The following is a 25,084-nucleotide window of genomic DNA, read 5'->3' as shown; positions in this document are numbered from 1 at the left end:
AGTGTCTTGCCCAAGGACACAACGACCGAGACTGTCCAAGCCGGGGCTCGAACCGGCAACCTTCCGATTACAAGGCGAACTCCCAACTCTTGAGCCACGATCACCCCTCCTAATATTCAGTACTTAAAGTTTACTCTTCTTGTTTTTCGGCAAAATTATCCACACCCACCGCCGCGCTATGCATTGTGGGATATGTTGGGCCACGAAGTCTACACCGCCACATCCTTAAAATTCAGGGAAATGAAGGTCGCATTTGAGGGCCGCATTTTGAGCAGCCTTTGAATTGGGACAGCCTTCGTCGCATCGCTGTGACGTAATCGGCCTTAAAATGCGGCCTGTCACTACCCGATCCGTACCGGAAACCCGATCGGTATCCCGCATGCGCAAATCTTACGTCACTTCCTCTCTTTGCCAACATTGCGACATTCAATATATTTGAATGATACGGTTAGCGCCCAGTTAGCTCCTAGCATTTCTCAACAGCTCTGCCTCCTTTTCGACTGCCCGGGACATTTAAACAATGGATAATCCGTATACAAAGAAATTCATGCTAACCTAATATCACTTCATTCCACAGGCCGTTGACATCTCCCATACAAACTTTTGTTGGCAAGATTTGCTTTTCTAAGCAATCTAAAAACAACAATAAATCGATTAGAGCTTTATTTCAGAGTACCATAACCACGCTACCATATGTTATTTTTTTCTGGAACCGGCTGTCAGATGGTATTATGTGGAACGAAGTTTGGAAACTCCCTAATCAGTTTTTAATTACCAACAAAATTAAAGATATTTCTTATAAATTAATACACAGAATTTATCCTTCTAAAGATTATCTTCAAAGCAAATTCAAATTAGACATTGATACAAGCTGTAGCTTTTGTAAAACTTCCAAGGAATCTACTACACATCTTTTTTGGTTTTGTAACCTTGTACAAGATTTTTGGCAGAGCTTATGTGTTTTTATTTCAGAAAATATATTTAAAGGATTTGTACTGTTTTGGAAATATGTTTTGTTTGGTCTGCACAAAAATCAAAAATAATTCAATTTTGATAACAGATATATGATTAACTTGTTACTTTTAATGGCTAAATTTCATATTCACAAGTCCAAATATTTAGGAAGACATCCCTCTTTCTATGTATTCTCCTTTGAACTTGTACAGTATCTTAACTCTATTAAGAACTCCACTAACCCAAAAGCTATAAAAACTATTGGTGTTTGTGAAAAAATCAAGATCTTTCAATCACTTTATTCTTTGGCTTGATTAGTTACTTTCCCCCTAGCATGTTTCTATTGTTGTTTTTGAATGCTGTTCTTGTATTTGTTTATCTATGTATACAATTCTTCTGTAAGTACATCACCATTATTGTAATACTGCTTAATTCCATTTTGTATTGTACTGATGTTTAAATAAAGATTTTGAAAAAAAAAAAAAAAAAAAAGAAATTCATGCTTTTCTCCTCAACAGAGAGTGTCCCCCGATTGAGCAACAGCGCCGTAAAATAAGAAGAATGGCGCCTAATTACAGAGTTAATAATGCAGACTTTGTAATATCTCACGTGTAGATTCATCAGCCAGATTAAGTGTTTACTGACAATTGACAGTGATAGCGCACATCATCATCACTATTCCAACAATCCTCTCCTCACAGACAAGCATAAACACACTCGACTATCGCTAAATCAGATTTAACACACGTTTGTATTGACGATAATTCAGTTTATAATAGGGTTTATTCGCTCGGTCAGCAGGTGGCGGTATCCTCGTACACTGGGGAGTAAACTGCCATTAAACGAACTGAAGAAGAAGAAAACATCTGCACATGCGCGGTACGGATCGGGTAGACCCGATTTGTACGTCAGACTTTACACATGCGCAGTAAGGATCAGAGAGTCCTGATCCGTAACTTTCTTTTTATTTTTCGTTTTTGTCTACATTGTACTGAAATGCTTCATTATTGCAAACATTTTAAGATATACTTGTTATTCTTAACATCTTAACAGATACTCTGACCCATAACTATCGTAAAACGCTACGACCGGAAGTAGAAACCTTTCGCGCATGCGGGGTACCGATCGGGTTTCCGGTACGGATCGGGTAGTGACACGGCCTTTAAGGCTGCAGACCCTGAATTGGGATACAGCCACAGTGTTTTGATTCGTGACCTGCTAAAATGGTGGCGTGCTCCCACAATGCATTGCGGCGTGATGCCAACTCCAAAGCCCTATATGTGAGGGAAAGTAAAAAAAAACAACAAATTATGTTTTATGTTACATAAAATTGATTAGTGGATCACTTAACAAAAAGGCTATGAAAACTATTACTATTTGTAGTAATTACAAATTATTTGAATGTTTGTAATTCTTTGTATTACACCCCCTGGCATATGTTAATTTTGTTCTGGTTGTATACATGTTCTGTTTTCTGTTTCTTAATAAAGTTTAATATTTTAAAAAAAGGAAAGTAAAAAAAAAAGCTCTTACTTTCAGATCAACTGGACTTTGATCAGCTGTTTGTGTCACTGCTGTTTCCTTCTCCATGCCGCTGAAGCGACTGAAAATAATTTTTATTTTGAAAGGGAGAACTTCTTTTTCCAAAAGTTGCAAACAGTCATTATGATCCTGAAACAGCAACGGGAACTGGAAGCTTTGTCTGCTTCAGGTGAAAGTCTGCCTTCACGACCTGAAGATGCATCATGAGCCTGCTCCACCCCCTGCTGGTGGAAACCACACATTACCAGACTGCTGCTTCATCTGCTGTCACCACATCCGATAAACATCTAGAAAACATCCAACAAACATTCAGCAAACATCCAGAAAACATGACCACAGCCTCAATGACTACAGACCTCACATATGTAGTCCTGCAGTGTTTCGTGCAGATAGTGTCTCAGCACATCAGAGACTGCCTACCTCCTCCATTGACCCCCACCAGTTTGCATCAAGAGCAAATCAGTCCACAGCAGAAGCCATCACCATCACCCTTCACAGAGCGCTGAGCCATCTGGAGACTAAGAAGAGCTAGTGAGGATGCTCTTGGTGGACCACAACTCAGTGTTCAATACCATAATCCCAGACATCCTCACCTTCAGATCCCCTGTGCCATCTACTCCTGGATTAAAGACTTCCTACCAAACCAGCCTTAATCAGTCTGACTCAGCCCCCACCTCACCCTCCAACTCAGCACCGCACCCCTACTGTACACCCTGTACACCTATGACTAAACACAACCCACCCAACCAATGTCACCGTCAAGAATGCCAATGACACCACCGTGGTTGGGCTCATCTCTGGAGGAGATGAGACAGCATACAGTATAAATACAGTGAAGCTGAACATCTTTAAAACAAAAGAACTCATAATGGACTTCAGGAGGCACAGACAGGTGCCTTCTCAATATAAATGGAGAAGGGTGGACTCTGTCTCCACCTTTAGGTTTCTGGGCACTCACATCACCTGGACCCACAACATTGCCCTGGTAAAGAAGGCCCGGCTGTGGCTGCACTTTCTCTGTTCTAACGAAGAATAACCAGGACCAGAAGCTGCTGCTGGCCTTCTACTGCTCCTCAGTGGAGAGTGTGCCCTCCTCCTGCCTGGGTGTTCGGTACCCAGGAGCCACTACTGAGAACAGGAAGGCTGCACAGAGGGTTATTAACACCGTTCAAAAAATCATTGGCTGCCCTCTGCCACCCCTGCAGGCCATCGCCAGATCCTCCTGTCTCAGGTAAACCAGGGCCGTCACAGGTGTCTCTTCACACCCTGCCGGTTTCACGCTGCCCTCTGTTCACAGGTTCCCCATCAGATTCACTAACAGCTTCACACCCCACCCACAAATATGAACCATGGTCTGAGTAACCCCCATCACTCAGGTCACTCACACACAGGCTCTATTCAGACAAAGTTTTTTGCACTACTTTCAAGCACTTTGTTCTCTAATGTGTGCCTTTCTATTGTTCTGTAAATATTCCTCATGTCCACTATTTCTATTTTATTCCCGCACAGTTGGTGTGGAGCACCCATAATTTCGTTATACATGTACAATGATAATAAATAATAATAATAATAATACATTTTATTTATAGGCGCCTTTCAGACCCTCAAGGTCACCTTACAAGAACACGTGAACAATAGCATAAAAAACATTTTTAAAAAAATTATGTATATATATTAAACATGGTAAAATAAAATTTAGACATAAACAGTCATAAAAGTATAAAGACAAGTATAAAAACTGAGCAAGGTAAAAATGGACTAAGACAGATCAGGTGTATGCAATTCTAAATAGATGAGTTTTGATACGTGATTTAAAAGTGAGACAGTGTGTGGTCCGGAGAACAAGTGGAAGTGCATTCCAAAGTCTCGGGGCAGAACAACTAAAGGCTCTGAGTCCAATGTTAGTCAGGCGAGCAGGTGGAAGAGACAGAAGGGAAGCTGAAGAAGAGCGGAGTGTACAAAGGGATAAGTATGTATGGAGAAGATCGGATAGATATGGAGGAGCAAAGTTATGAAGCGCTTTGAAAGTGAGAAGCAGGATCTTGAAATTGACCCAGAGGTGAACTGGAAGCCAATGGAGCTGTTTAAGAACAGGTGTTATATGTTCAGTGGATCTAGTTCTGGAAATAATACGAGCAGCTGTATTTTGAACTAACTACAATTTATGGAGGGATTTGTGAGGTAGACCATAGAGAAGAGAATTACAGTAATCTAAACGAGATGTGACAAGAGCATTGACAAGCATGGCGGTACTGTTTGGAGTGAGTGAGGGAGGAAGACGGTTAATATTACGGAGATGAAAGTAGGAAGACTGAGTGATATTATTTATATGTGCTGTGAAGGACAGAGTGCTATCGAGGATGACACCAAAACTCTTAACCTGAGGGGAGGGTGTGACATCAGAGTTATCAATGGATACCGAAAGACTGGTTGGAACTGTAGTCAGTTTTGATCTGGTGCCTATTAAAATGAATTCTGTTTTATTGCCATTAAGTTTAAGAAAGTTGTGAGTAAACCAGACCTTGATTTCACTTAAACAGTCAGAAATGGATGTGGGTGGGCGAGTAGCTGTGGGTTTGGAGGATAGGTAGAGCTGGGTGTCATCTGTGTAGCAGTGAGACTGGATGTTATGCTTCCTAAAAATATTACCTAGAGGTAGGAGATAGATGATAAAAAGTAAAGGACCCAGGACAGAGCCTTGGGGTACACCGGAATTAACTGGAGTAGATACTGATCTGTGAGGGAGTAATTGAACAAACTGTGAGCGGCCAGAGAGATAAGAGGTAAACTAGGCAAGTACTGTACCACTGATGCCAACAGATGCTAATCTGTGAAGGAGGATGCGGTGGGAGATAGTATCAAAAGCTGCTATGAGGTCAAGGAGAATGAGGATGGAGATAAGTCCTGAGTCAGCTGCAAGCAGAAGATCATTGGTGATTTTTACTAGAGCTGTTTCTGTACTGTGACATGAACGGAAGCCGGACTGAAACTGTTCGTACAAGTTATTTTCAGTGAGATGACAATGAACCTGTGCAGCCACTATCTAGAATAAAGGGCTATTCTATTCTATTCTATTCTATTCTATTCTATTCTATTCTATTCAGACACCTAGAATTCTGACTTTATTTCCTAGATTTCTTATGTATTTTTCTGAAAATCCTACAAATATATGATTTTGTTGTGAGATGTTTAACTATTAACTCTCACACGCATTTGAAACATTTTAACTTTAATTAAAGTTTTCAATCTGAAAATTTCCACTGCTTGGTGAAAATACTGAGCTTAAACCCATGTAAACATTCCTCAGAACCACCAGTTCAAAGGTTAAAGGTTAACCCGGGATCTGGTTTCACTTTTTAAAGTCTTTTAAAAACTGTTAGAAAAAGCAAATTCAGTAACTGAAGAAATGTGAACTTTTCGTGGTTTCAACCACTTTTTTCAGATGGTCACTGTGGAAACAAAGTTCAACTCTTCAGTCCACCTTAAAAACTCAGAAAGCCGTCCCTCTGCAGGCTGTTGAGGAATTAATGAACAGCTTCCTGTGTGTGTCACAATGTTTTATTACACGCCTTTTAGAGTGTATTACTGTGTTAGTGTGTGTGGCTGAGTCACACTGTTTTATTACATGTGTGTATTAAAGAGTGTGTTACTGTGTGTGTGTGCACGCGCCTGTGTTTGGAGGCACAAAGGGCTCTCTGAAGGTTTTCCTCGGACTAAAATATTTGGTTTTCTTGAAACAAATCTGGGTCGTCTTCCAGGAAGGAGGTGGTGGTGGAGGAAGAAACACAAACACTGCACACACAGTTTTTACAGGAAACATTTGATTTAATTTCTCAGGAAAAAGTTCAGTCCAACTTTATTTGATCAGGATTTAAAGGGATAGTGCATTGCTTCATCACAGTAACTTATTCTGTTCACTTCCAGCTGACAGACCAGCTCAGCATGACTCACATTTCACAGTAATCCTTCTGTCTCTGATCCTGGGCCTCAGTAACAATGAGTGAAGCATGAAGCAGAGCAGGTGAGGATGCTCCTGTATGCTGATGATTCAGCTCCATGAAGAAACGTCATCCTGTCACTTTACACACTTCAGAACAAACTCAGGATTTAAATCTCTTTACATTTCTGCTCTTTCTGTCAGACTTTCTGCTTCAACATTTGAAATGAAGTCTCTCAGAATCCAGACTTTTTATCTTCAAACATAATCTAATCTCAGACTGAACTTTAATCCCAAACCTTCGACAGGTTATGTTGCTTCAACAGGATTTTACTGTCATGAGTTGATATTTATGCCACAAATTTACTCTTTTTGTTTCATATTGTTGACTTTCTACAAAGCATTCATCTAAAGATGTGTTCTCTGGATATAAAGTTTAATAAAAGGATTCTAGCATCACACATCAGTTTTATGTAAAAAGTTTAAAACCCCACAGACATAAGCAATAAAGGCACATTTTAGTCTTTGGCTGCTTCAGTTTGTTCTAAATTTGATTTTTCTGATTTATATCCTGAAAACACTTCAAAACTTGAACATAAGTGTAAAAATGTATATTTTCCCCTAATATTATATTTCAGATTTCAGTCTTTTTCTTCATTTGAAATGCGTCTCTCTGCATTACGAAGAAACGTTCAGAACGTCCTCCAGGACCGCTGAATGGATGCCAGCGCTCTGCAGACTCTGCAGTAGCCTCTCCACTGTCGCTCGCTTCCCTTCAGCCCGCCTCCACCGCACCAGCCCAGCGAGCGCCGCCGCCTGAGAACTGAGGCTGTGATCGGACCGGCATCGAAACAACACCTCTGCCGACAGACCCAGATCCAATAGCACCGATTCCCACTCGGCACCGAGCTGCAACGCCAGCTGGGACAACTCTCGATCTGAGGGAACCCGCTGTAGAACCGATTCTTGGAGCCGACAGGCGTCTGCAGACAGACGGAGAACAGGAAGGTCAAAGGAAATAAACTTTCACCTATATAAAAAAAAATCATTGTTTACCTTTTTTTATTATCATAATGTCATTATCATCTTAGAACTAGAACCTCAGTTCTAATTTCAGATTCTGGATTTAATCCTGACTTTTATTTCTATTTCACAGTTTTTGTCATTTTTATTTCAAAATGTGGATTTTAATCAACTTTGAGTTCAAATTTCTAACAATAACATGAACAATAACACTTCTTTGAAAAAAAGTTTCTTTGACATTCAGTTTAAAACTTTTTTTAGACTTCTCCCGAAAACCAAAACTGTCACAAAAAAAAAAAAAAAAAAAATCATGTTTAACCTCAGAATATGTACTGACAAAAAACAAAAAACACTTTTCAATGTAATCTTAATTCGTTGATTTTGGACTTAATGACTTATTTTCGATATAATTATTTCTTGTACACATCAACATATATATTCAGTTTTGTTGTTTTATAGGGAAAATTCAGATGTATCAAAAACTCAAAACTGTAAATGAACTAATACAATGAATTTATTTTCTAAATAACACAAAATATGACTTATTTTTATTTGCTTAGACAAAGACTTTATTCAGGTTTAACTGAAGATTTTTTTTAAATAGAATTTCTAATAATTACTTTTCAATTTATTCTTAGACTACATGTTTATTTTAATTTTAAAATTCTGAAATTCTCTTTAAACTAATTATTGAATTTGGAGTTTGTCATTCTGAAATATCACAAATTCAGACTTATTTCAAATCTGGACTAAATTTTCACATTTCAAAAAGAAAAAAAAGCAGACTTTGATCGACTGATTTATATTTGCCCTCTTCAGGTTTATTTCATAATATCAAATTCATCTAACAGATTTCCAGTTTAAATTGTTTTAAATCTGAACATTGCTTTGGTTTGTAAACATCTTATTTTAAATGTTATCTCCAAATGTTTGAATGTTTGGTTTGTATTGTCAGGATTGTGATGTTTTCAACTTAACACCCTCATAAGGACAAACAGAAGTGAATGGCTGTTTGGATTGGGCAACTCCGAGCCCGTTGGTGCTCTGCAGGGTGCCGTTTGTTTGTAACCTCAGCTGGTTGAGCAATTCGAACTTTCCGGGGGTTGAACAAACAGTGAAGCGTGGTTACTGTGACCTCACAGGAAAACATGACGCCAACAGCTCATAGTATTTTTTCTGTTGTTGTTGATGCTGCCGTCCAATGAATGAAGACCAAACGGCACAGCCCTCCCACCACCGCCTGCCTACGTTAAAATACTGAGAACTGAAGTTACAGCAAAAACCAGTGACAGCAGAACAAATAAAGTTTATTCAAACGGCCAGAACACAAACAAGTGTAGAATGTTTTTGCCTTTTTCTGCTTCAAATGCTGACATCACTGAATCCATGCACGGCAGGCGTGAGCCCACCAAAATCTGTTTTTAAAAAAAACTGTAATTTACATGACCTTTAAAATCCAAGCTTGTTTGCTGCTGCTGTAACCTCCTAGGACCTGGCGTCCACATATGTGGACATCACATTTTGGGTTGTCTAGACCAAAATACAAAGTTTTGCTCTACAAGGGCCTGATATCCACTTACGAGGACATTATACTGCCTCTGTTCTATCGAAAATCTAAACGAATACCCTCATATGTGGCTCTAATTTTTCTCAGAAACAAAAATTAGGTAAAAAAAAAAAAAAAAAAAAAAAAAAAATCAAAAATCTGGTAATTCTTTGTTTTTACATTCATCGGGTCCCGATCAGCCCAAGCATCAAAGAGAAATTAAAAATGCATGCCATGGAAGAGTGCTCTGCAGGTGTGAGAGGGCTTCTCTGCTGCCGCTGATCAGACCAACCCCACACCAGGTAACTAGTGATGGCCAAACTCTGACCGTCTGAGGGGTAGTCAGACGACTCAGACGCCTACAGATCAAAAATAGAACATCTGCTGGCATCCGTCTGTCCATCTGATCACTTCATTAATCACTGAAAGAGCTTCATTTTGTCCAAAACACAGTTTACCGTCAGCTGTGACAATGATGGAGTATCAAATCCACAAACGTTGGGTTAGGTGGATAACTGTTGATCACATTATTGTATTAATAAATGACTGCTGTTGATTTTTACTCAGCATCTGATGGAAGCTGCAGATTATTTGTTTCATTAACTTTAAACTGAAAGCATCCACAGTCCCGTGATGAAGATGTGCTTCAGGTTAGACTGAAGGAAGAGGACAGTCTTCCTCTCGGGCTTTAATCAAAGTCAGGAGACTCGTTAAGACCAATGCTCCGTGTTCAGACTTCCAGCTCACAGGATGACTTCAACCTACAGGAAGTCCTGCACGATTCATTTGGATTCATTTTATAAATAAAAATCCACATTTTCAAATTAAAGTCAAAACAAATTTAAAATTCCAACCTTGTGTGTCTGAAGTTTACAATTTCTGGATTAAAAGTGACAAAGTTGTGAATTTTATGAATCCAAGTTATGAGATGAGTGTGAACTATACAAATCTAAGATTTGGATTTGAGGATTGAGCAAACAGAGAGAAAGTTACATTTAACACTAAAAAGTCTGAGTCTTTACATTTTAGTTCAGATTAGGACAGAGATGACAGGATTAGACGGTCAGGATTCTGCATCAATACTTTGTCAGCACGACGTGGGACTTTCCTGGAAAAAACAATCAAAATCAGGGACTCCGAGAACGGCTGCAGCAGGAAAATTCTGGGAAACTAAACTCAGACAAAAATAAAACGAGGGGATTTTGAGAGGCTGAAAACCCACCACTCAGAGGAGGAGGAAGAGTTTGTTTTCCTGCCCAGGCCTCCCTCGTCCACCTCCTCCTTTTATTACCTCCCTCTTGGTTTCCAGGAACCTGGCAGCAGCTTCCCAGCCAGATGTTTGGGATCACATTCACATGATGCTGATTCTGCATAATCCCAAACCTCCTTGGAGCAGATCAGTCTCCTCCCATTTTTCTAAGTGGGGAATTTGTTCTGCCGAACACTTCTGATTTTGATAAATGTTAAATAGTGTATTATATTTCTACATACATTTTTTGTGGGGTTTTTAGGCTTGTAAATGGCCTGTATTTGTATAGGGCCCTAAGGGCCCCAAAGCGCTTTACATATCCAGTCATCCACCCATTCACACACTGGTGATGGCAAGCTACAGTGTAGCCACAGCCAACCTGGGGCACACTGACAGAGGCGAGGCTGCCGAACACTGGTGCCACCGTGCCCTCTGACCACCACCAGTAGGCAACAGGTGAAGTGTCTTGCCCAAGGACACAACGACCGAGACTATCCAAGCCGGGGCTCGAACCGGCAACCTTCCGATTACAAGACGAACTCCCAACTCTTGAGCCACGATCGCCCCAGTAAATCATCAGTGTGATTTCCCCCCTAAAAATAAATGGCACTATCCATTTTTAAGCAATTAAAAAAGCCAAATGCAGCAAATGTGATACAAATTAAAAGTCATATAAGAAAACTGAAATGTAATTTATGTTTTAAATAAATTTGTCACATGGTTCAATAAACTGTCGATTTTCAAAAATTAGAATTTTCTGGAAATTATTTCATGGTTCAGTCCTCAAATCAGACAATACTTCCATGAGGTTTGGTTGAACTAAATGTGACCCACTCACAGTGGTCAGTCTTTGATGTAGTCCACGTTACAGAGGTCCAAGAGAAGTGGTCTTACATTTGGACCTGGTCACACTGGATGTAGTCTCCTCAGACAAACATCAGTGACCTCTGACCCTCATCTGATCCTAAAACAAAGGACCCAGAGGCTGATCTGTGTCCTGGAGCTGGTCTGGCTAAAGTACCTGTGCCTCATGTTTCTGCCAACAAGGTTTATGTAGAGAGGTATGATTCCCCCGCACCCTGATTGGTTTTACCTTTGAGTCCGGGTTCAGGTGGGGTCTGGAGCTCCTGCAGCAGTCGGTCCCGGACCCAACTGAAATCCTGCAGGGACCGCAGGAAGGATTGGAAGGCCCGGGGCCCGCGGCTCGGCAGGAGGTCCAGGAGCCGGAGGGTCTTCTGTCTCTCCGTGGATCGGGACTCGATGTCCTCCACCTGCGCGTCCGTTAAAATCTCCTCCTGGTACAGAAACGGAACGATGGTTTCGCTGACCAGAAGCTGGCCGGACAGCTCCAGCCGGTGTTTTCGGAGGACGGCTCTGTGCACCGGGTCCATTTCACCGAAGCTCATAAAAATAAGCAGTTCCACATCATTAAACTAGTCCTTTGTGTCAGCTGTACAACTACCTTTCAACTGCTCTGTTTTTGTGCTCGGGTGGAAACAAGCAGGCGGAACCAAAGTCTTTGCTAATCACGTTGCGTTCACATTTTTTTATGGTAATACAATCTAAAATTTGCTTAGATTGGTGGTTAATATGGGATCTATTTGCGTGGAAGGATTGGTTAGTCGTTGATCTTAAATTCGGCGTGCGTTTATACCCCGGATAAAATTAACTTTGAGGGAAAACAGATTTTATGCAGATTGATTCTGATAAGATGATTTCTGGTGACGTAAATGTACGCCGAAGTTCGGTAAGAAGCCTCGCAGAGCGTTCCACTTTACTGATAAATATTCTTTATTAATAAATCCACGAGGAAACCTCAAAAACAAAGTATTGAATTAGGTTCAGCGTACCATAGCATCGAGCAACGTTACCTAACACACAGCATTAGCTAAAAACCAAGGGTAATTTTATAGATACAAGATATATTTTATTAATAAAAAAAGAAAATAACGTTTATAAAATATCTGCCGAATTCATTAAAAAGCCACAATCTGACCAAAGAAGTTAATATATTTGTTATATATCAGATACTTACATTTAGGAATTCAAAATAAAATTCCCCAAACTGAAAGATTTTCCATGGAGTTCACAAAACCTCGTGTCACATTGTCCTTTATTACAAGATTTTATTTTCAAAGACCAATTTACAGTTAACTGAATCTGTTTTTGACATTGTTATTGATAATATGTGATTCATATGTTTATTTGTGAGAAAAATAATTTATACATAGCCACCAAATGAAAAACAGTACACTGAGACAAATTCATAAAGCTGACTACTGCACAATGTTCTCATTTGCACATTTAAAAATGTGGGGAAAAGAATCTAAATTTTTACATCTTTAATTTAAAGCACCAGGAAGTTTAATCATGAACATTTGTTATTTCTACAAATCTAGAAAATGAATGGAATAACTTGCAGCAGTTCTTGCTAGAAGAACTTAAACAACAAATATGACCAGTCTATAAACACGTTTCAGGTTTCCTGGCACACTCAGGCTTCTATAAAGAATGGGCCTTCATAAACTAACCAGAGAAACAAAATTTAACAGAGAGATTTTATTAGCATCATTTGTTTCTTTGTATTATGTTTTTATTAAAAAAAAAATCTGATTATTAATGAAGATATTCAGCTTTTTCCTTTCAATAAATGATAAAAAAAAAACCCCAACCATTTATTACACACATACCTGGGCTTCCATAGTTTTGTCCTGTGGGTGTGAATCAATAACAGCATGAAGTATAAGCAGCAGTGAGACATTATTGATGAGGCACCATATAAAATTTATTGATCTCCTGGTAGGAGCTGATCAGTTCATCGTTTACATGCTTCAGAAACATACCAGAAATACAGACACGATTAATTATATACTTCATCAGATCACAGGGGCTGCGATATGTACAAGAACGCGCACACGCCCTGCCTGCTTGGTGCATCCATGCTTAATTCAGCTGCTCTTTGTCATCTTCATCATGGAACTGGTCAGATATCAAGGCTGAAGCACAAACAAACACCCTGATTGGCCCTCCTTATACACACATCACAGGACACACCCTGTTTACCTGAGCAGCTACATGACCAATCAGCTCTGCCCCTTCTTCTTGGCCGATGCTGAGCTGTGATTGGATGTTTGAAAATGATTTTAAAGAAAGGTGACAGAGCGTGAGCATGCAGCATCGACGCCCTGTACCCGATCAGGGACAACTTGACAAAAACATAACATGGTCACTTGTGTAACCTTCATTTCTACGGTAACAAACAGGTTGAATCCATGACTAAATGTTTTTTTTTTTCATTAAATTAAGTGCTTGCATGTCTGTTGGATTAATGAGGCAACCACAAGATTCCACAGGCCCCCCCCAAAAAACATGCAATTTTTGAATGAAGTTTGGTTAAATGTGCTCCAGAGACTCAGCATTAACCATCAACACTGGTGGGTGAATATGAATCCTAAAAACAAAAGCTTTTTAATGAGGCTTGGTCAGGGTTTGTTAAACATGTTTGTGAAATGTGGTGGTTCAGCGGGTTTTGTTTTGTTTGGAGACATATTTGAGACTAAGACCATTTAATCCAAATCACACCCACTTGCACCACATTTCTGGGGATTTTTCTTTTACATTGGGGGTAAAACAAGAACTTTTTGTAAGCAGGAAAAACCCTGATGATTATGATGACGACAACAACAAAGATGGTGCTGAATTTATCGGGACTAATTACTAACACCAGCAGGATGTATTTAGATTTTTGAATTGAGTTTGGCTGAATTGTAGTTAAAGGTTCCTTCCTGAGTAAGGGCTCGAAGCTAGAGATATGGTGTCAGTGAGACTTCCTGGTAAAATAAAATAAAGATATAAACATATTTTTTTACCAGGTCTCAGTGTCTGTGCTGAATTTAGGAGACCATGATACTGGTAATAAAAACGTAGGATATTTAAATTGAGTTTGGTTGGAAGGTCTTCACACAGCCTGAAGCTGGTTCATTGGTGCAGACTGAGGTTATTTGATGAATTGAGCTTTGAAAGTGTGCCTTTCCGTCTCCTTGCTACAGAAATAACAGGTCCTGCACCTTTACAGCTCTGAGCCAATCACAGTTTAAGAAAACTGAGTATTTACTACATGCAGGTACAAAGTCTGAGGAGCTTGTTTTGTTTCTGAACGTCCACGAGGACACCTCGACTCTCCGCCTCACCAGCGTTCACTGTCACAGGCTGTCTGTCGGCCAATCAGAAGGCTCTGTTTACTTGTGTTTACAGGTGGGACTGACAAGCTCTGACTGGTGGAGAAAAATGGAAAATTATTCTATTTCCTGATTTTTGTTTTCCTTCTGTTAATTATTTCCACAGAAATCCTCGCAGAAACTTTCCAACATGAAGAGGCCGAATAATCAATCAAAAGATCAATTAGAAAATCAATCTGGAACCGCTATTTGGTCTAAACATATTTTTTTCTTTTTTTCACTGATCAAATAATCAATAACTTAATGGGAACAATAATTACTAACTTGATCAATAATAAACATTTAAAAATGTGAAAAAAAGGTTAATCAATAATCAATTAATATTCATGTTTCAACACTTAAATTACTGTGACCAGGTTGAAAGAGGTTACATATGGAGGACCAACATGGCCAAAACTCTGCACGAAATTATTAAAAACACACAAAATAATGAAGTTATAAGATGGGACATATTTCAGTATTTGTATTAACACCTCTATTAGTTTTATTTACAATTTTTGAATTTCTTTAAAAATATTTTAAATAAAAATATAAATATTTTAGTTTTGTTTCTGTTCTTTTTTGCTTTTGTATTTCCCTCCATATTTTCAAAGCTTATTTACTTTAAGTCATACAAATAAAAAAAGCAAAGAAAACATTAAAGAAATAAAAACAAATATTAAAAGTTTAAAGTTATTTATTTTGTTTAGTGAAGTCATTTCAGTCCTCGTCTTTTAAAAGCATACTTTCTGATTGGCCAGCTTCTGGACACCCACTGTTTACTTTAGATTTGAAATAAAGAGAAGCTAGTAACCCATGAACCCACAATTTGCTGTTTACGTTCTTCTGACACCAAACTCCATTCAAAAAAAGTCATTTTAAGTAGGCCTGCTGCTACAATTTGTTGTTATAATTGATCATGTTGACTAAGATGCATCCTATAGAAAAACCACATGAATGCACTTTTGTAATAGCAATACACTACAGGAAGCTAAGGGGGCAGCATCGCCTCTATCACCTGGCAAGACTGCACTCACTACTAACGAAGAAGAACATTGTGTGAACGGCAAAAGTGGATGACAGAAGTAAACTGAAAGGGAGATTAAATTAAAAAAAAAAAAAAAAAAAAAAAAAGTGAAAGTATTTTACAAAAATTAAACAGTTAAACCAGACCGTGCTAAACGGAGCTTTCCTTCCACGACTGCAGTGCATGAGCATTTCAAACGCTGTCACCCTAGAGCTGTTACATCAGCTCTGATGAGTCCGTTATTGAGAGCTAAGTCAGTGCGTCACATTGATACCTTGTTCATGTTCGTACAGTAATGTTTATTTTAGCTTACCTGTTAGAAACCTCTCAGGATGCTTGCTAAGCATTTCAGTTTTGCTAGCCAATGACTGAAATCCAATAGCAAACCAGTACATTTCTGAAAAGAGGCTGATGCACCTCTCAAATTGCTGAAATCATGACAGAGAGCATCTTCAGCATGTTTATCAGCAGCTGGGAACATCTCAAAGACAAGTGTGAGCTTTCCTCCAGAGCATGTCTACTGCAGTTGTGAATTCATGAACTGAATCATCTGTAAACTTCGGAAACTTGTTATTTTGAACCTGAACAAAAAAAAAAATATATATATATATATTTTTTTAATTCAAAGCTTTATTCGAGTTTATGGACACTTTTCTGTTTAAAGTAGCATTTTAATTTATGTTCCTTGATATTTTATTGACTTACTTTTATTCTGACCGTGCTATTGAGTAATGCTAGAGATACATTTGATTATTTTCAAATTCACACGTTTCCTGGGTAATTATTTGAATTTGCTGTGGAATGAGACAACAGGGTGACAGTCACAGGTGGGCAGACCAGAGAAGGTGAGGTCCTGGAGCCTAGAACAGGAAGTTTGCCCACAGGGACAAGAGTTACTGAAATAATCGTTGACTAATTGAAGAAAAATTGACAGATTAGTCAACTACCAATCTTTAGTTGCAGCTGTAATTTAAAGGGAATGTTTTCCAAACCTGTGCAAATCTGTGATTCATCAGCAGAGCAAACCTGAAAACTAAAAGAAATATTTTTATTGTTTTCATGAAGGTAAATACAATATTCTGGTTTTTATTTATAAAATTAACTTGGGGGCAGCCCGATAGCACCACTTTCCCCCTCTGCATCACTCAAAGTGTCAACAAGCAAAATTAATAACAAAGCTTTTTAAATAATGGTATTTGTAATATGACGTTTCATAGAACCATGGTAACATCAGTGACCACATCAGTAACCACTGTAAACATTAATACCTTAAGATACTTCAGATTTATCTGGTCCATTTTAAAAATCAGCATATGGATGTTCTGAAAAGTGATGATCTGGTAAAGGTGAGGGGACGACGAGGTGTCAAGTCACCACAGAGCAGAGAGGTAGCTGTGGTCAGGAGGGGTCATGTGACACGGCGTTTCCATCAGACCTTTCCCCTCTGACTCCAGCGTGATTGGCTGCAGACTCAGAGCACATCGACACTGCAGCTTATTGCGTGACCCTGTAGAGCAGCACACGATGGGATCAGTCAGTGGTAAGATGACATCAGTCCTTACACATTGTAGGCGTATTCCGTCAGGTAGTCCTTTAGTCTGTTGGGCAGCGGCAAATCCTGAACCTGCCGTGTCCTTTGGTTGATGGTGATGCGACAGAGGTGCTGCAGGGATGGCGTGGAGGTGTACACGGGTTTGGTGAGTAGCAGCTGCACTGTGCCATTAGGCGGCACCGGAGAGACCCGAGAATTTGACGCCGACGCCGCCTTGTCGCTGCTCCTGGACAGCTGGACGTAGTACTCGACCAGGTGGACCACACTCTTGAACTGCTTCAGCTTGGGCTTCACCAGGACCACCGAGTCCAGCTTGAACTTGCCGTGTTTGAACTCGATCCGCAGGTTGGTGGGACCTGCTGACGTCATGGCGGAGATGGTGAAGAGGTAATCTCTCTGAGAGCTGTCCCGCAGCAGGAAGGTGCCTTCGGAGGTGTCCTGCAGGATCTCTTTGGCTTCATTAGCCGTCAGACTGCCCCAGTACCAACCTGACAGTAAGCAAAAGATGAACTTCAGAATAACCCTTTATCCCAGCTCATCCTCTCTCTGAAACCACCCGTTTTAACCCGTCTCATTAAAAGCTCAGTTTGTTCTGATTAGCCAACTTTTGGAAGCCTGCTCAGGGGCAGCACCCAGTGACCGAGCTGTCTGTATGTGTCAGTGTTTGGAGATCACCAACCCCTCCCACTGTCCTGCTGAGACCATATCTTAATCTGAAACCACGCCCCCAGTCTCCCTTGCTGTTCCAACAATAAATAATTACTCAAAGTCTTGGTTGGAAACAGGACTTCAGAAACCAACATGTGACGTCACTGTTGCTCACCGCACCTTTATACTAGCTATTAATGGGAACTTAACAGGTTAAAACCACAAAATGACCAAACCAACCAACCAATCAGGATGGCTGCAAAAGAGCAGCTCCCGTTTGTTTCACAGTAAAATGTTTTTGTGAATCTGCCTGGTGGAAAGTAATGGCGCCACCTAGACACACACCGATTCTTTCAGGTGTGTGAAACAACATACAGTGCACACCTTTCACTGTTCCCCTGTCTGTCACTGAATGCAGCAGCTGTGGTGCGAAACGGCCCAAACCAGCCAAGGAGACCTTTAGAGACGGCAGTGCTGCTCATGTTATGAGCTGAGAATGAAATCAATCAGCTGATTTGTGGCGGCTGGGTACCTGAAGACTCGCTGCAACGTCTCTGGAGCTGTTAACCATCATGCTTTAAAGAAAAATCTGCTGTGTTTGTGATTTTTCAGCCTCCTGAACAGGACTATTTGATGCACTAAGGTGAGCCTTTTTAGTTTTGGATGTGCCCCCCCCTAAATCTGCCAAAATAAAAAAATAAAAAACAAGAGGATGGAAACTCCACCTGCTGGGCTTTGGTTTCCAGCTGTTCTCCTCTGGATGGAGACTGTGGAGGCGTAAATCTTTCCTACCCGTGTTTCTGAGCTCCTTCATGGCAGCGGCAATGCGGCTCTCGTCAGATTCCACAGCGGCGGTATTGTTGTCGGCTCGTCTGTCACTCTCGATGGTTTCCGTGGACTCTGAGGACTGGCAAGTCATTGGATAAATCCGACCTTCAGGCCCACAGCTGAGACATGGACAAAGTGTACAGGGCGCAACTGCTCACACCACAGTGTCAAAGTCCTGGAAGTTCAGGAGAAAAACCAGTGAAGAAGAAAAATCTGACATGAGGCTTGCACACCAGGCTCCACTCAAAAAAAGTTGATCCAAAAATACTTTAGAGCCTGAATGAAGTCTGAAAACATTTTTAACCAGAAACTCAACAAGAGAAAGTTTTATTTCTCAACATTTCAGCGTTTTTTACGTTCAAGTGAGCCGGTAAATAAAGGAGCTTTATCTTTAAGACAATATTACTCATAAAGACAGATCAGACAGAGGCAGATTTATGTTTCACTAAATCAATCAGCTGACTGTAAAACACGAGATTGACTCATCACCTCTAAATAAATAAATTCAGCACTAAAACAAACAGGTATACTGTCTCTCTCATACCAAACCCCAGTCAAAAAAAGTGCAGATTTAAGACCAAACTGATTGAAAGTTTAAAACTGTTGGGTGTCAGATTTGTAGATTTTTGGGGGGAGGAGGCTGAATGTTTTTGAACAAACCTGACATCTGAACTCTGCAGAGGCATTTTTTTTGTCCAAACTGAGAGAAATTAGTAAAAAAAAAAAAAAAAAAAAAAAAAAAAAGAAAAAAGCCAAAATCACATTTTCCTGGATCTTTGTTATTATTTAAAAAAAAAATTTAAGTTCATATGAGACAATAAGAAAGGAATTTCAACTTTAAACCTTAACCATAATCACAAACACACATCAGCTAAAAACAAAAAGCGAAGAAACTTTAAGGTCAAAAATGCCAAAAGACTGATGTGAAAAAAAAAAAAAAAAAAAAAAGGTACATAGTGTCTATCAAAGAGTATTATTTCTTCACTACAGGAAGATTTTCAATGGCTTTAACTGAGCAGTATTTTTTCCCTCTTACCAAATTCCAGTCAAAAAAGTCCACATTTATGACCACTGGTTAAAACTGCTTTGTGTGGCCTTTAAAACCAAAAAAAACCAACCAATATTCACCATAACTATCATTAAAGTGTTTTAAAGACTGGGGAGAAATAAAGCAATAATAAAAAGTTAAAACATTTTAGACTGGCACTCTGCCGAAGTCCCTTTAATGCTTTTATATTTGAGTAAATAGTGGAAATCATTCAGATGAGAAATGTGTTGAAGGGCTCGGTGTGTTACTCCTGTCCTCTGTTAGGTTAACTCTGTTATCTCACATTCCTGAGTGCTTATGCAACTTATCTCTGCAAAGACAAACCTCCAAACATCTTTCAGAGACCAGCTTCTTTATTCTGTGCAGCAGATATAGTGGCAGTTTTAAATTAACTCAGGTGGAAGGTGAAATCTTATTAACTAAACTAATAGAGTAAAGAGACACCTTAAGTTCCTCGTCTGTCCATCATGAAACAAATGCTGTTTGACTGCTTTGTGTTTAAACAAAGAAAGTATGTGAATGTTTCAGCACATAACAGCAGACTGAAGTTAGATTAATTCATTTTTCCACCTTAAAAAGCAGTCAGGTGAGGTGGTTCTTGTTCAAAGTGGACTTTGGGGGACAGGCCACATGTTTACATTCCAGGCAGCCTTAAAGCAGCTGAATTTCTCACAGAATTTGGTGAGAGATCTCCATTTCCCCCCGTGGAATAACCTGCTTAGTATTCAGGCCAGCAGGGCAAACACAAGAAGAAACTGAATAAATACAGGCTGCTTGTTCCTGTGTGCACAAATCAGTACTGCACTCTGATGTCTTGTTGTCTACAACAGTGGCTTCCGTGAAGAATGAGAATTACAAGAATTTTAACTGAATTTGGAAAAACTGGGCTATTTGGAAAAAGCAAACTAAGCATACAGTTTAAAACCTGCTGTGAGGTTTTATGTCTGACTGCAGAGGACAAAGGACGCAAAAATCACTGTTTTTATAAGCGACTTTGCACTCTGACCTCGGAAACAAATTAAGGCGATTTTACAATAGAATTTGTTAAAAAAAAAAAATTCTGCACGTATAGCTGCTAATAATAATAATAAAAAAATATTTGGTGTAACCGAGGAACAGGCTGTCAGGAAAGAACAAATAGGTCATGAAGAAATATTACAGTGGCTTCGAGTTTAAATTCTATTTGGCGAAACAGCAGTGAGTAGTGCAAAATTAATTTATTTTATTACAATTAAAATTGAACGCTGATGTAACTTTGTGGACGGAATAGAAAGGAGAGCTGTGTAAAGCAGGACACATAAATCCGCTTGTTTTTATTCAAATCTACACAGCTTTGGGCACGGGGATAAATTTGGAAGAATTTTAGTATTTAGTATTTATTTATTGTCATTGTCAAGAACAATGAAATTGCGTTTGGGGCTTCCATACAACCCAAAAAAAAGAAAATAAATACCCCTTAAATAATAAATACCCCTTAAATAATAAATACCCCTTAAATAATAAATACCCCTTAATTTTTTTTTTTTTTGAGTAGAATTTGGTATAACATGAACAGTTCTTCAACGATGATTTAAAAAAAGCCCTTCCTAAAGCAAAACCTGGACGGGGAGTTATTGTGTGCCGAACTGAAGAATGGGCTGTAAAAATAGCGGGAAAATTAGATTATTACGTTTTATCAGATGAGAACACCGAGAAGCTTATTCTAAATGTGAACGCAATTCGACAGGCAGTAGAAGGGCTCCCATTATTCTGGGTAAAATAATCGAACTTGGGAGCACAGGTCAGTGCAGAAGGCTCTGTGCAGTCTGGAGCGTATTATCGGCGTGTTACTTGTCTATTTGGGTGCGTGTTTACCCACCTGGTTTGAGTTTTGGTGACATGTTGGTAATAAAAACAAGCACACGCACCTGACTGCTTTACGTCCTGCTAGCTGCTGTCTAGCTAAAAGTCACGGCGGGCTCAGCAGCGCTGCCGCCGATGTGTCCTCGGGGGGGCCCCGACATGTCCCCAGTAACACTTCTAGTCCAAATCCCGAGAAACGCTCCGCTGCTGGAGGTTTTCCTTCTTTCTTGTCTTTCCCGATTTACAAATGGCGGGTTACAGTGCAGATAAACGGAGGTCCCTGCCGTCTCTCTGACACCCAGTCCCACCCGGGGAGCAACCGCGCACCGGCAGCTACCGGAGAGACCGAAAAGCACCGAGCGGGTAATCGAGCGTCCGAACGTCCGTCAGAGAGCTGGACACAACCGAGTCCAGCAGCTGCCTAAGAACCAATGTCACCATAAACACAAAGGCAGCATTTCCAGGAACTTTCCAGGAACACGGTCACGTGGTGCCACGATTTAAGGTGGACTGACGTATGCGGCTGTTGGTCCTCCTGTCTCTGTAAGGACCCACCTGGAGTCACTCACAGGCTCTCTCTCATTAAACTCAAACCAGGTGTTAATGCCCACACAGAAAACAAAGTGAAGATCACCCATGTTGCAGTGATGCATCTCTTAGTCTCAACTAGCGCCTCCTATATGTCACTGTATATAACACTGTTTAATAAATGATAGTTACCAATAGTGATGTGCGGATCGATCCTGAAATATCGATTCCTCCGATACCAATCATTTATGTTCTAGAATCGATTCTCACATTAAAATATCGATATTTTAGTAATTTAGAGTAAATTTGTAGTTCATCATAACAGGAACACAGTGGGAAGAAACTATAACATTCGGATTGTCTACATTCAGAAGAACTACTTCCTCTTCCGCCTTTCATAGTCATGTGTGAAATACGGCTGTATAAATGTCTGGCAGCCCCTTGGTGTGCGCACTCACAACAATGGCTGAGCCTAATTGTGCAGAAGTATTTTACCTTCACAAACAGCTGAGACGTGGTTTGCCATACATGTGGCAAAAAAAGTGCTCCAAGAGTGAGGTGTTGTGGCCATACTAGGGAGACATTCAAAGGGCTGCTGGGGGGGGGGAATACATCTTACATGGTTTATTTATCGGATAAAATACTTTAAATCTCACAGTTATTATTGGCCAGCCGGGAAACAGCGGGGTGTCTGTTTTGGAGGAAGGAAGTTTCAGGGTTTAAGTAGTCATCATCATGGACTCATCCGATTAGAATGAGAATAAGCAGTCAATCATTTGCAGGTTTTGTCTTTTTAATTAGATAACGGGTAAAGGAAAGACACATGGACTGCTATCACTAAAAGGGACAAAGTATGATTTAAGTAGTGATGGGACGTTCTGTATCGAGGCTTCGGAGCGTGTGTCGAGTAATGGAGGGGGCGTTTCCGCGAAGCGCGTATCGAGGCTTGCTTCATTTATGGGAGGAGCTGAAAATGATGACGTCCGAAGCCTCGCTGCCCGGCTGTACCACGTGACTGGTTCATGAAGTGGTTCGAACTTTGCCGCGAGATATGACAGCGATATAAACCCCTCAGACTTCATTCAAAAATGTGGGTGTTTGATGGAGAGTTGCGGTTAGTGAGAGTTTGGAGACCGTATGGAGGTTTATGAGAGTGAGGAGAGAAAGTCAGGAGAGAATGGAGCCAGCTAAGAAGAGGAGGATGTCCTGCCCTGTGTGGGAACATTTTGATCTTATTCCTCCCAACAAGGTATTTCTACAGAAGATGTATTTTCATGATACTGATGGTGCAATACAATTTATGTTGAGCTGTCTTGACTTTTGTACAAGGTGAAGTGTTTGCTATGTGCCAGGGAGCTGGGATATAACAACAACACCTCATCCATGCTTAGGCACTACAGAGCTTTGCATGAGAATAAGGGGGACACCGATCGTGGAGCAAGACCAGGTGAGCCATCAAATGCAATGATAATATAGCATGCTGTAATGTTACTAAATGATATAACAATATTATACAACTGTTATAAGTTACGTGTGTGATATTTATATTTGTGCTTTATCTTTATTGTCTTTCCTCAGGAGAACAATCTCAAATAGATGAAGACCTGGTCAGCATGGTGATTGAGGACTCCCAGCCATTTAGCATTGTGGAGGACAAAGGATTCAAAAGATTTGTTAAATCATTAAATCCTAGCTATGTTCTCCCCACTAAAATGTCATAAAAGCAGTGAAAATTTAGTTTTTACAGAATAAAATGTGAACAGGCAGGACTGAGGCTCAAAGCCTCAGTGTGTAGCTGTCCATACCTCAACGTTACAAAAGCACAACCACTGTCCACACCCCAACCACACCTCACCTCACAGTAAATGATCATTTCCATTTCAAGCATTTCCAAATAATCATTTCCCATACTGCCAGTATAAATATACACAGTATACTGCCATCACTACAATATACATGTTTTACACACTCCTTTTGTTGTTGACATTTACAGGCTGTGTGCAAAATGCCACACTCTTCAAATTCATGCCAGCTATTATTTTTACGTCCAGTAGGTGTCCTGCTAGAGCAAATGAAGCTTCATGAAGCTTCGCGTTGGGGTGAACCAATTGGATGAAAAGCTTCAGTGCTTCATGGGGCTTCATCTGCCCATCACTAGATTTAAGTAACTCAAAATGATACATGAACTCAGGAGACTCAAAGAGAAACTCACCTCAGCTGCCGCCCGTGTGGGAGTGAAGAAAGAGTGAGGGGGTAGGTGAGTGCAGTTCTTATATAACGAGTGACAGGTGAGTGCAATTAAGGCCAAGCACCACCCCCAATCAAAGGTGAGGACAAGAAGTGCATCTGCCAGTAGGTGGCGGTAATGCACCTTTCAATTGTTTGCCAACCGCCAATATAACTGTAAGAAAGAAGAAGAAGAAAGTGCATCTGATGAAGTGAATGTGCTGAAAGGTGAGCCTTTACAACAGTGTCCAAATTCAGAGGCTGCTTCCACCTGAGGACCCGGTCTAAAGAAAGCCGGGTAGTACGTCACGAGCTGGAGTGAAACTGCTGTCTGCTCCTTGCTATCTAATACATAATACTTCTGTTTAATTATTTTCTGTTTGACGTTTATTCAGCTGTGTGAAAACCCCGGAGGAACCCTCCTGAGGGATTAATAAAGTTACATTTAATTTAATCTAATCTAATAACTTTAATCTCAGCCAAACCGATTTAGTCACGAACAAATAAAACACTGAAAAAGCCAAACAATAACATTTTTAAGTTATCAAAGTGACTATATCATGTTTAACCCGAGTAGCAAAAGACCGCGGGGGTTTGAAAACGATGTTTGGATCGGCTCAGATATTTGAAGTTTACACAGCTACATTCTCACATGAAAATATGTTAAAAGTTTTTTTGCGACCCAGAAAGCGAAATAAGAGTAATATTAAATCTAAGCAGCTGCCGCCATTGTTGGAAACTGGAATAGGCTGGGCCGCGCTATGAATTCTGCGATATGGTTTTTCAATTTTGTTGTCCGGCTGGAAAATCGGGAAAAATTCGGGAGAATGGTGGCTCCGGGAGATTTTCGGGAGGGGCACTGAAATTCGGGATTCTCCCGGAAAAATTGGGAGGGTTGGCATGTATGGTTGTGGCAA

The 25,084-nt window shown here is 40.1% G+C and overlaps 2 protein-coding genes across 3 annotated transcripts; both read right to left on the bottom strand.

Moving 5' to 3' along the window:
• Positions 1 to 6,299: 6,299 nt before the first annotated feature.
• Positions 6,300 to 11,730, bottom strand: cradd (CARD and death domain containing adaptor protein). Its single transcript, XM_080887489.1, has 2 exons — positions 11,345 to 11,730; positions 6,300 to 7,416 (listed from the first exon to the last, which is right to left on the bottom strand). Exons 1-2 carry the CDS (start codon positions 11,655 to 11,657, stop codon positions 7,112 to 7,114), a joined length of 618 nt encoding a protein of 205 aa, XP_080743615.1. The 5' UTR covers positions 11,658 to 11,730; the 3' UTR covers positions 6,300 to 7,111.
• A 5,084-nt stretch (positions 11,731 to 16,814) lies between these two features.
• Positions 16,815 to 24,188, bottom strand: socs2 (suppressor of cytokine signaling 2). Of its 2 annotated transcripts, none has more exons than XM_080886948.1 (3): positions 24,154 to 24,188; positions 18,488 to 18,698; positions 16,815 to 17,535 (listed from the first exon to the last, which is right to left on the bottom strand). In XM_080886948.1, exons 2-3 carry the CDS (start codon positions 18,612 to 18,614, stop codon positions 17,054 to 17,056), a joined length of 609 nt encoding a protein of 202 aa, XP_080743074.1. In that variant the 5' UTR covers positions 18,615 to 18,698; positions 24,154 to 24,188; the 3' UTR covers positions 16,815 to 17,053. The 2 variants fall into 2 exon arrangements, with proteins under 2 accessions (XP_080743074.1, XP_080743073.1); XM_080886947.1 differs by lacking the exon at positions 24,154 to 24,188 and adding an exon at positions 21,479 to 21,906.
• Positions 24,189 to 25,084: the final 896 nt, after the last annotated feature.

Source organism: Rhamphochromis sp. 'chilingali', assembly GCF_963969265.1.
Source record: "Rhamphochromis sp. 'chilingali' genome assembly, chromosome: 7".
Lineage (NCBI taxonomy): Eukaryota > Metazoa > Chordata > Actinopteri > Cichliformes > Cichlidae > Rhamphochromis > Rhamphochromis sp. 'chilingali'.
Note: the sequence above shows the minus strand (reverse complement) of the source record. Positions and strands in the feature narration are given on the sequence as shown.